This window comes from Papio anubis, chromosome 14, assembly GCF_008728515.1.
Source record: "Papio anubis isolate 15944 chromosome 14, Panubis1.0, whole genome shotgun sequence".
Taxonomy (NCBI): Eukaryota; Metazoa; Chordata; class Mammalia; order Primates; family Cercopithecidae; genus Papio; species Papio anubis.
Window position 1 is genome coordinate 87,488,515 of NC_044989.1, and position 12,402 is coordinate 87,500,916.

At 50.2% G+C, this 12,402-nt stretch overlaps 1 protein-coding gene across 3 annotated transcripts in view; it reads right to left on the minus strand.

Moving 5' to 3' along the window:
* CD8B (CD8b molecule) overlaps positions 1 to 7,549 on the minus strand; it is a 47,342-nt gene extending 39,793 nt beyond the window's left edge. For 2 of the 3 annotated variants that reach the window (XM_009184608.4, XM_009184607.4), the window contains exons 1-2: positions 7,382 to 7,515; positions 3,638 to 3,997 (exon numbers count right to left, since the gene is read on the minus strand). In XM_009184608.4, coding sequence (XP_009182872.1) covers positions 3,638 to 3,997; positions 7,382 to 7,424 — 403 coding nt within the window. In that variant the 5' untranslated portion in view covers positions 7,425 to 7,515. Of the gene's footprint in view, positions 1 to 3,637; positions 3,998 to 7,381 lie in introns of all 3 variants that reach the window. The other variant, XM_003908942.4, reaches the window with a different exon arrangement.
* Positions 7,550 to 12,402: the final 4,853 nt, after the last annotated feature.

Genomic DNA, 12,402 nt, shown 5'->3' on the forward strand with positions numbered 1-12,402 from the left:
TTCAAAGGTGAATGCCAGAGACAAGGGGAGCTGGCCCCTGCAGCCCCAAGTGGTGAGTGCTGTGTTGGGACCCCAAGCCCCTGTCCTGACTCCTGGATGGGTCCCCCCTCTCCTTCATTCTAACCCACTGACCCCTGCTGAAGTGCTGGGAGAGGGCAGCAAGCTGACACCCAGAACAAAGGAAGACAGCTGTGGCTCTGACACCTGCGGGGGATGAAAGGGGCACTGCTGGCCACGGAGTCCAACCCTTGCCTGTGTGGGTTGAGGAAACAGACCCCTCTGCACTGATTTTCTCCAAAATGGTAGAAGAGGGAGTAAGAAGACACCTAAGCTCTAGGTTCAGGGGGACAGAAAAAAAAAAAAAAAGAAAAGAAAAGAAATATTAAGGCTGGGCGCGGTGACTCACACCTATAATCACAGCACTTTGGGAGGCCTAGGCGGGTGGATCACCTGAGGTCAGGAGTCCAAGACCAGCCTGGCCAACACGGCAAAACCCCGTCTCTACTAAAAATACAAAAATTAGCTGGGTGTGGTGGCACATGCCTGTAATCCCAGCTACTTGGGAGGCTGAGGCAGGAGAGTCACTTGAACCAACGAGGCAGAGCTTGCAGTGAGCCGAGATCATGCCACTGCACTACAGCCTGGGTGACAGAGTGACTCCGTCTCAAAAAAAAGGTTGAGGGGTGGGGAGACAGGCAGGGGAAGCCCACAGATCAGTCATTTTTGGGCTGGCATCTTCTATATAAAAGTAGACATTTTAGCCCCTCACCTCTCTGAGCCTCCCCTGAAAAGTGGAGAAAACACGCTGTTTGCTTCAAGACATTGACGGGAAGAAGCAACTAGAATGAACATGCCCTAAGCTCCAACCATGTGCAGGGAGCAGTGCTGAGCTTTTCCACGTAAGTTTACTGAACACAACAACTTTTGGGGCAGGCACTATTGTCCCCATTTTATCCAGGAGGAAGCCTAGGCTCAGAGAGCTGAAATGATGTGCCCAAAGTTAGACAGCCACAGGCTGCTGAGCCAGGATCTGCACCAAAAGACCTTGATTCTAGAACCTGTGCTTCTCATTCTGCCACACTACCTCACGTACAAAGGTTTTCTGACAAAAAGTTGAACACTTTAGGTCCACCCAAGGCCCTGGGTCATCAGAGTGTCAAGGGCAACTATTGTAAGAGGAAAACTGTCATCAGCAGGGTCTTGGAGAGCAGGCAAGGAGCCTGGCCTTCTGTTGGGAGTGTTGCCTCCTTTATTCCTCATGGCCCTAGAAGTAGTGCTGTTTGACTTATTTTCTATTCAACTTATTTTCTATTCGAGGAAGCAGGGACGTCTCTCAGATGGTCTGTAGTGAGCCGAGAGGGGAACCAGCACTTTAGGCCCTCAGTGCCTTGGCTGGGTACCACAGCCTGGGTCTGGTGGGAGACTCAGGTTGGGGGACTGTTCTGATTTACATTCATCTTGCTTAGAGCCTGGTCCCCCTGGATTCCTCCTGAGCCCCCAGTTTAATCTCTCCCTCTCCGTCCTTAAAAGGAATATAACTTTGAGCCCATGATATACTTAAGGGCCTGAAAAAGGCCCTGTCTTTCCCCAAACACTTTCTCAACCATCCCAGCTTTGTCCTCTAAAAGGCCTTTCTTGGGGGAGAAGCTGGGTTTTGGCTCTGAAGAAGGTCCCGTTGCAAGCCCTGGGGAGAAGCAGGTTTGGTTGCAAGCCAGCGCTGTAAGGAGGCATTGACATTCCTGCAGTGCTGGGAGGTGTTTGGGGTTTGGAAACACAGAAGTAAGGAGTGAGTGGGGTTGGGGTGGAGGCGGTGGGAAGCTCTGGAAACTAGCTGTGCTTATTCCACCCTCCACCTTCTCAGACCGTGAAATCTCATGAGTGGAAAGGTGTGGGGCTTACAGAGGCAAAAACAATAAGCCAACATCAAAACCCAAACCCCAAACCCCAAACCCCAAACTCCCAAACTCCCAAAGTCCATTTTTCAATCCGAAAATCAGTGGACCCCACGCAAAGGGATGCCTCAGCTTCTTGCCTGCAATAGTCCCTCCAGGCTGGCAAGAGGTGGCGGGGCATCACTTTGGTTTGTGTCTTCCTAATCGTGCTGCTGTCCCCAGCTGCCCCTGCACTTCCTCACGCTGGGTGGTCTAATTTCTGGGTCTCCTTGTGGCTTTTAGTGCCCTCAGGTGAGCAGGAAGCAGGGCAGTGGGAGCCCTGGAGGGGGTTGGCTCCAGCCTTGGGCCAAGCTGGAGGTGGGGCTAGAGCCAGAGCCAGGTGGTGCGGGTTACCACACAATCCCTCCCCACCCATAGCTAAATGCCTTCTTTCCAATATGGTGGCCACTCACTGCAGGTGCTGCTGAGCACGTGAAATGTGGCCAGTCTGAATCGAGATAAGCCATATGTTTTATGTAAAATGCTCACTGAACACTTAGTATGAAAAATGAATGTAAAATATTTCAGCAATAACAGATGAAAATACAGTTAATAAATCGAGTTAAATATATTATTTAAATTAGTTTTACTTGCTTTTTGCTTTTTTAAACATGACTAAAAATTTAGAATTTCATCTGTGGCTTGAAATGTGTGTCTGCTGGACTTGTTGACTTAAGTCAGAGGTCTGCAGCTTCTCTGGGATTAAGTGGGTCATGCAGGCCATCAGCAGCCCCATGACACCGAAGAGAACATTGAGGCCCAGGGGAGAAAGCGTGGCAAGTTTGCAAGCAGAGCTGGGCCTGGCTGTCTCCTTACTACCTTCGACTCAGGTATGAGTTCGAGCCATAGACCCTCACAGAGAACATAAGGGTACCTGTCCCTCCACTGCCCCTAGAAATGCCCTCACTGGGTAGGTAAGTCAGGGCAGTGAGGGCTTCCTCTCCCTGTGTGCACACTCTGTGGGGATTTCTAATACCACTATAAGGCCAAGGGACTCCGCCCAATCCAGCCGTAGCTTCAGATGTCCCTGATGTGGCCTGAAGGACAGCACTGCCCTGTCCACATAAGAAGCATAATGCCTGGCCAGGCATGGTGACACACGCCTGTAATCCCAGCACTTTGGGAGGCTAAGGCGGGTGGATCATTTGAGGTCAGGAGTTCGAGACAAGCCTGGCCAACATGGTGAAATCTCGTCTCCACTAAAAATACAAAAAATTAGCTAGGCATGGTGGCTCATGCCTGTAATCGCAGCTACTCGGTAAGCTGAGGCAAGAGAATCACTTGAACCCGGGAAGCAGAGGCTGCAGTGAGCCATGATCGCACCACTGCATCCCAGCCTGGGCAACAGAGTGAGGCTCTGTCTCAAAAACAAAAAAACAAAAAAACAAAAAAAAGAGAAGCTTAATGCTCATCTCTGACTCTGATCCATCTCTTCCAGTTTCACCTTATTCCCATCTAAAGTGGTTAGGTGATAGACCTACCTTCCAGGGAGGTTGGCAGCATTAAGCGAGCTAGCTACAGAAACACTTGGAGGGGCTTGGCCTGGGTAAGTCTCCCCATGTACTTTCTGTCATTATCAGCAGCAGTGCCGTTAGTCACGGCTGCAGAGTGGGGCACACTGAAGCATGGTGGTCCCAGTGCCTGGCACATGCCTGGCACACAGTCGATGCTCAGTGCTCATTGATAGCATTGGGCCTGCTTCTTACCCACACTCAGCTGAGTTCCCTTTCCGAAGGTCAGCTCGGGGCTCCCGATGATCATGCAGAAGTAGGTGCCACTGTCTTCTGGCTTCACGCTTGTGAGATTGAGAATGAACCGGCTTGCATCCCGAAACACAGCTATCTTCTCCTGTTCCACCTCTTCACCATGGACAGTCCCTTTTGTGGAATCCCAGAGGGCCAGGAACTCGTGGTGACTGTCACTGCTCGGGGCCTGGCGCTGTCTCAACCAGTAGATGCGCATGTTACCGAGGGAGATTTTAGCCTCGCAGGACAGCATCGCCATTTTGTTGGTTTGAACCTGTATGTATGCAGGGGTCTGCTGGAGGACTGAGCTGCCACGGACAACTAGGAAAAGCCAAGAACAGAGACATCACACATTTTCCTAGCCACAGTTGTGGGACCTCGCAGTCACACTGAGTCAGGTGTCAAAGGAAAAGCCGTGGAAGAACCTGCCCAGTTACTGGGTCCAGGGACTGTACTGAGTGCAGCTGTTGGCTCCTGGACTCAGAGCTCACAGACCCCACCTTCCAGGAGATCATCTGGAAGGCAGGTGTTTGCTAAGTTCAGCTTTACAAAGGTACAGGGGAGAGAGCTGCCATTTGTTTATTGAGTACTTATATGCCTGGCCCTTGCATAAAGGAACTCAATCAAGCCTCAAACTGGCTTTGGAATTTTTTAAGACATGGGGTCTTGTTATGTTGCCTAGGTTGGAGTGGCGTGGCTATTCACGGGCACTATCATAGCGCACTTCAACCTTGACTTCCTGGGTTCAATCTCTTCTCCCACCTCAGCCTCCCAAGTAGCTGTGACTATAGGCATGCACCACCACACAAGGATGGATTCAGGATTTTTAGTCCTCATTACACAGATGAGGAAACTGAGGCATGAAGTTATTTGTTCAGCCTAGGAGTGAAACTCAAGGATTCAAAGTCTGAAGCCAAAGCTGGTTGCCTTTTACCTCCCCTGACTGCCACTGGATGTATAGCCCTTCGGTGGGCTCCAAACTGCCGAAGGAGACCCAGGACAGGCTGCGAGAGGAGCCCAGAATCACAGCAGAGCATGTGGCTAGCCTGTCCATTGCTGGACAGCAGGGGCAGACAGCAAAAAAGCTCACTATCCCCTGGTAGGTACAATTATAGCCCATGACCCCCGAGCCCAGCTACCGATGGGTCACTAGATCGCTATTCCCCAGTGGAAGGACAGACACCCCAGAAGCAGGGCCGGGAGTTCATCTTAGACTCTGATGAGAAGCACCCGGCAAGCAGGGGCTTGTTCATGAGGAGCTAGAGCAGGACTCACAGACCCGGCCCTGAACCCAGCCTCTGGCCGTGCCAGCTGTGAGACCTCAGGCCAGTCACCGAGCCTCTGTCTTATGAAAGGAGGGCAGCTTGGTGCTGTTGTCCTGCCTGTCTCTGAGGGTTGGAAAGAAATGAAATGCTGTCCAAAACAGCACACTGCAAACTGTATGGCCACGTACACAGGTAAATACTCTCCTGATGTCTCATATCACAGGGCTGTTACTGGAAGTCAATTAAATCTCAAGGAGAAGGATCAGAATGGGCTCCATTCACACCAAGGCTGCACAGCTTCCAACGAACACAATCTGACCTGGTGAGCCCTTCATTTTGGCTGTGGAGCAAAGGGAGACATTGCAGGCCAGGGCAGAGATGCAGGAGTGGGGAGGCACAGAGAGGACACAGACCTCGGTAGGCAGAAGAGGCCAGAGGGCAGGCGAGGAGCCGGCTTACTGAGCACCTCATGTTTAAAATCCTGCCTGCACTTGCGGCTCAGGCTCCGTGGCCCCATAATGGCCTTCTCCAACACTGACGAAATGAACTTTGACTTTTTGACTTTGCTCCTGGACCACACTTAGCTTTTGCTTGCATCAAGAATGAAATGATGGGGCCGGGTGTGGTAGCTCATGTTTGTAATCCCAGCACATTCGGAGATCGAGGCAGGAGGATCACTTGGGCTCAGGATATTGAGACCAGCCTGGGCAACACAGTGAGACTCTGTCTGTACTAAGAATACAAAAATTTTCCAGGCATGGTGGCATGTGCCTCAAATCCCAACTACTCGGGAGGCTGAGACAGGAGAATTGCTTGAGGAGGTAGAGGTTGCAGTGAGCCGAGATCGCACCACTGCACTCCAGCCTGGGCGACAGAGCAAGACTCTGTCTTGGAAAAAAAAATTATTAAAAAATAAAAAAAATAAAAACAAGACGGAAATGATGCCTGGGGCACAAGTGGCTGCTGGGCTTCCTCTTGTCTGCCCAAACACCACAGTGCTGTTCCAGCACAGCAGAGGTTTTTCCTTGTTTCGGGTCGCTGACTTCTTGGGGGAGTTAATAAGAATCAGTAATGCCAGTTTATTGAGCTGTGCCTGGCATGGCACATACATTGCCTCATTTGATCCTCACCAAATCCTGTGGGGGAGATACTGTTTTGCACCCACTTTACCCGTGAGGAAAGCGAGGCTCTCACGAAGTTTAAAGACCACTCAAGGTCACACAGTGATCCAGATTCAAACCCAGCTTGTGGGACCCCAGAAACTGACTTGGAACCACTGAACTGAAGAAACCTCCAGTCCTCTCCCGAATGGCAGTTATGTGCTCATGAGCACACAGTGGGGCTGCAGGTTCACAGGTGCCTGAAGCCCTTCCAGGAAAACCCAGAGGCGACTCCTCTAAGAGCAAGGCCTGGGCTGTGAGTGTGCATTTCCTCTCCTGGCTGAGACACACTCCGGCTCTTCCCGGGACCCACTTGCTTTTTGTCCTCCAGGAACTGAATACTCAGGGCTGTGGCCAAGTCCCTGCTGTGTGCTGGACAGGGAGCCAGGCCTCACTGCCTGTTCCCCTCCATAACCCAGAGATTCCATTATCAGAGGGACCTGATGAATCTAGATCCATCAGTAATGACTGTAGTGCGCTGAATGGCCTGGGCTCTTTCTATTTATGATATTGCACTCACTGGGCCAGAGCCCCGGGCTGCCAGGCCTTGTCACCCTCTGGCGGGATGACCAGCTTTGGGCTTTTTGGGCACGAGAGTAAATCGACCAGTTTGGGCAGCTTTCCGGGTGTGCAGAGGCTTCTTCCAAAAGGCAGTCTGGCTGGACTTATTCAGAAGGACAATCTAGACGCCCCATCCAACTCCAACAACCCAACCTCCAGGCTGCTTCCTAGGGACCACGCTACCCATGACACCTAACACTGGGGACACCAGGGAGAACGGGAGCCAGAGGGATCACCCTGCCCTAGCCCTCCCAGAACTGGGAGCGCCTGATGTTTGTCTGATTGTACTACAAACATTTCCCCGGAAGTAATAAAAATGTGTCCACAGGACCCTCGGCCTGGCCAACCTTCCTCGGAGCACATCCTGCGGGGACCCTGGGCAGAGACCTGTTTCCTTCCCCTTGTGACCGCCGGCGCCCCTCTCTTTCCTTCCCTCACTCGCTCCCCTTTTCACTGCCTCCCCTTCTCCTGGGTCCAGGCTTTTGCGGGGAGGTGGCCTCAGTTCAGGGGCTCTCCGGCTCCCCGGGGTAATGCGGTCCGAGGGTATTTTATTTCCACCCTTAGGGACGGTGCCTGCCAAGCTGCCTCCCGGGCGCCCTGCTGCCGCGGCCTCTACGCTGCACCCTGCCAGGACCAAGGCCAGGACAGCCACTTCTCACCTCCTAGCTCAGGCCCCGGGAGCGCAGACCCTCGGGCAGCCCGCGCTCCGCCCGCCTTACCTGCCAGCTGTGCAGCCAGGAGGAGCCACAGCCGCGGCCGCATCGTGGCGCGCCCGGTACACCTGGCCCCGGGGGCTCGGGCGAAGACAGTCGCGGCTGAGGTGGGTGAGGAGCCGGGCCGGGCGGGGCGCCCCGGGTCGGGGAGCTGGGGGGAGCAGTGGGGAGGGCGGGACCGGGCAAGGCGGGGGCGGGAGTCTTGTGTTGGGGACCGCGAGGTCTCCGCCCTCATCCTCCTCGCATTGCAAAGGTCTGGGCTGCGTTTCCAGAGCCCACCAGGACCCTCCGCTTTCCAGAAAGGAGGTGACACCGCCGGCTTCCCCCAGGCAGCTGCATGTGTGTCATCGCCCCCTTCCCCGGGAGATGCTCAGGACAGGGTTGTGACCCCGAGTGACAGTCGAGGCTCAGAGAGGTCAGGATGTGTAGTGCATGGTGGAGCTGGCCACTAACTCGGGCCATTTCTTGTCTGTTTGAGTAGTTATTGAGGGGCTCCTGCGTGCCCCGGGCTGGGCTGGGCCTGGAGTCAGCAAGCCCCAAGCCTTGCCCTCCCTTGCCAGGCAGGAAGGAAAGGTAACCAGCTGTGACACTGACGGAGGTGAGCTGGGAACTGGAGGTGCAGAGAAGGCCCCGACCCTGTTTGTAGGTTGTGGGGGTGCAGCAAGACCTAGATCTTAAGAATTTCGAAGGACTGTGACAATCACTGGCTGCGCCCTGCCGGCGAGTGCCCTGGGGCCGGTTCTATTTGTTGTGTGATCCAGCCCTGGTGGGGAGATTTGTGAGGGGAGACCTGGCTCAGGCTGCATCTTCCTGTTGAAACGGGGGTTAGCAGAAAGGGGGTTGGGGAGGTCCAGGGAGAACTGGGCATGCGGCCTGGAGGGGAGAGGGAGCCCTTGGAGGGCTGTGGGAGAGACCACTTGTAAATGTCAACGAAGACCCAGCCAGGCAGGCCCATGGGTTACCCTAACAGCTTAGAGTTTATCAGAGAGGAAATGGCGTGTCCCCTGAGATCTAAAGCAGGCAGCGGGGCAAAGACACTGTCACATTTGGTCTCCACATCCAGTATTCTTTCCATCCCACTCTTGCCCCAGCCCCTCTGCCTATTGCTGGTGACAGAGAGTTCAAAGGCATCGCGGAGCTGGGTGCAGAGAGTTCAAAGGCATTGGGGGAAAAGAAGTCACTCAACCCAGCCAGCGGCCAGAGTCTCCCTGGATACTGCCTTTGCTCCCAGGCTGAACTGGTGAGGTCTGGATGGACAGAGACCTGGGGAGACCACACATTAGTGTGAGCTTTTTAAAAAAATTGATGTGAATTTCACATAACACAAAATTAACCATTCAAAAGCATACAGTCCAGTGATATTTAGTACATTTACAATGTTGTACAACCACCACATCTATCTAGTTCTGAAATATTTTTATTTCCTCAAAAGAAATCCCTGCACTCATTAAGCAGTCACTCCCTATTGTCACCTCTCTCCAGATCCTGGCAACAACTAATCTTCCTTCTGTTCTTGGATTTACCTGTTCTAGATACTTCATGTAATGGACCCATACAATCTGTGGTCTTTAGTGAATGGCTTCTTTCACTTAGTGCAATGTTTTTCAGGTTCATCTCCATTGTGGCACCATTCCTTCTTACTGTTAAGCAACATTTTGTTGTATGTACCTGTATATGCCACATTTTCTTTATCTGTTCATCTAACGATGGGCATTTGAGTGGGCTATTATATCTACTTTTTGACTTTTGTGACTAATGCTACTGTGAACATTCTTGTACAAATATATGGTTGGGTGCCTGTTTTCAATTCTTTCAGTTATATCTCAGGGAGTGCAATTCCTGAGTCATACAATAATTCTATGTTTAACTTTTTGAGGGACTACCCAACTGTTTTCCATAGCAGCTGTGACCATTTACATTTCTGCCAACAATGAAAGGGTTCCAATTTCCCCACATCATCGCCAACACTTGTTATTTTCTGCTTTTGTTTTGTTCCATCCTAGTGGGTGTGAAGTGGTATCTCATTGTGGTTTAGATTTGCGTTTCCTGAATGAGAAATGATGTTAAGCATCTATTCATGTGCTTGTTGGCCATTTGTATTTCTTCTTTGATGTGTATTGGAAGTATTTGTTTTTTAGAAAACACAAGCTACCTCTTTCTATCCACTCTCTCATGCAATTGCACAGCATTGCAAAGGGAACAACTTTCTCAGTAAAGGATTAAAAGTTACTCACTGCTTTGTCAGGTATTGTCTAAAATCATAGACAGGGAATCCTTGGATGCATTAGTTATGGAAACTTTTGCATTTGTGATAAATTAACCTCTAAATATTAGTGGTTTAACTTAATACAAATCCCCTGTATTGTTCTGTGATATTCAAGGGCAGCTGTGCCAGGGAGTAAGGAGTATTTTCTCCACTCAGTCCTGCAGGGGACCAGGATCTTTCCCCCATCTTCAACTCATGGCTCCAGGGATCACTGTGCAAAGGGAAAAGAGGATGATTGCCTTCACCAGGGTGGTGTAGGGGGTGCTGGGGCTAGGGACCAGGCCTGGAAGCATCAACATAACTCTGTCTACTTTCCACTGGCCAAACCTCAGTCACATGGACTCAATCATACTGTAAGGGGGCTGGAAAATGGAGTTTACTTGAGTGCACAAGAGGAAAGGGGAAATGGAATCAGTAAATATATAACCAGCATGGATCGCACTGGTATAGCAGAAAGAGCACTGGTTAGCATCGCTTCTCTGCTACTTACATACTCTCAGGCCTCAGTTTCTACATGGATAAATGAGGAAAATAACACCAACCATGCCATCTCACTGGGTTATCTTCAGGGCTAAATAAAATTCGGGATCTGCTTGCCCATTGAACGTGGAGGAGGTAAGTCAGCAGGTCTCTTGGAAAAACATTGAGGGCATGGAGATGGTCATATTAATTGAGGTGGGCTGTGGGCGCTTAATGGGTGGTGTCAGGGAAGCCAGATGTACAAAAGGACCCTTCCTTTGATGTTCACGTGTGCCATTGGATATTCATTCAGGTGAATAACCTGTTTGTAATTAACTATCTGAACCTGGAACAAAACTCAGTTTTGCCTTTCAACATAAAGTACCTTTCCCTCTCAAGTTCTGCCTTCTCTGAATGTAGCGGTTTTTAGTCTACCATTCACTTGTGCCTTTGCTCTTCCATATTTCTGGTCTTAGCTACAGATCAGTTCATGATCTGACTTATCTTCCGTTGACGTTTGTTCAGTACAGGTTGGTATAAGTATTTGGGGACCTCACTATATTGTCTCCTGCAGCTGTGCCTGAGTTTTGGCTGGTTAAAATACTCATCTGTTTATTATAAAGCAATCTCCTCTTTTATATAGTTCAGGATTTTTGTTGACTTGTTTTGAAATTACGTGTGTAGGTAGAGCCTATTATCTGTGAAATTCATTTCAGGGCAGTAAAAGTATCATTACAAAGAGTCATTTTGGTGAAGGAGGGCTGGTCTGATGGGTTGAGAACTGCTAAATTGGGTCATCACAATTGACCCACTGCCACTGTGGTGCCTGGCCAGAACTCAGTCACATGGACTCAACCAAACTGTAAGGCGGCTGGAAAATGGAGTTTAGTTGGGTACCCAAGAGAAAAGGGAAATGGAATCAGAGAGTACCTAACCTGCCTGGACCGCACTGGTATAGCAGAAAGAGTGCCCATTAGCATCGCTTCTCTGCTACTTACCCACTCTCAGGCCTCAGTTCCTATATTCACAAATGAGGGGTGCTCTTTACCTGAGGTTAAGAGTTCAAGACCAACCTAGCCAATATGGCAAAACCCATCTCTACTAAAAATACAAAAATTAGCCGGGCGTGGTGGGGTGCCTGTAATCTCAGCTATTCCGGAGGCTGAAGGCAGAAAGAATGCTTGAACTCTCAGGGGGGCAGAGGTTGCAGTGAGCCAGGTCGGCATGTGCACTCAGCCTGGGCGACAGAGCAAGACTCCATCTCAAAAAAAAAAAAAAAAAAAAAAATTAAGATAGTGCAATAAGAAAATTCCAGATTACAAGCAGATTTTTAGATCAGTTTTACAGAGAACATTTTGAACCAGGTAGAATAAAAGCTTATTGGGTTGATGTTCACTTTCCACTTAGAAATCTCACACTTAGTTCTAACCTAAATCAAAGAGAAGCAATCTAGATTGCTTTTTCTAGTCTCCTTAGGAAAAAGTCACAAATATCAAACTAACCACCATCAAAGGGAGCCCAAATCAAACAAAAATATATTGAATAAGCCTCTTTTAGTAGGGAGTTAATGATTCCACTGTTACCATTAAAAGAATTGAAAGCAGAATCCGTCCTACTCAGAGAAGTCACATGAGGTGCAAAGCAAAGAAAAGAATGTCTTTAGAGAGTTTATTTCCGGCCCGGTAGCGTTGGCTCAAGCCTGTAATCCCAGCACTTTGGGGAGGCCCGAGAGGCAGATTGAATCCACCCGAGGCCAGGAGATCAAGACCATCCTGGCGAACACGGTGAAACCCGTCTCTACTAAAAAATACAAAAAACTAGCCAGAGGAGTGGCCGAGCGCCTGTAGTCCCAGCTACTCGGGAGGCTGAGGCAGAGAGGAAATGGCATGAACCGGGGCCGGAGCTTGCAGTGAGCTGAGATCAGGCCACTGCACTCCCAGCCTGGGCGGCAGGCGGAACTCCGTCTCAAAAAAAAAAAAAAAAGAAGTTTATTTCCAAGTTGGAGACCAGGCCCATGGAACGCTCCCCTATTAGAGGTCAAAGTGCAGTTGTATATCCCAAAGTCAAGTCCACTTCGACACTTTAATTTCTCCCCAAGGACACATTTCACTTTTTTTTTTTTTTTTTTAGAGATGGGATTTTGCTCTGTTGCCCAGGCTAAATACAGTGTCAAACCTCAACTCACTGCAACTCTACCTCCGGGTTCAAGCAATTCTCCTGCCTCAGCCTCCTGAGTAGCTGGGATTACAGGCATGTGCCACCATGCCCAACTAATTCATTTTGTATTTTCGTAGAGATGGGG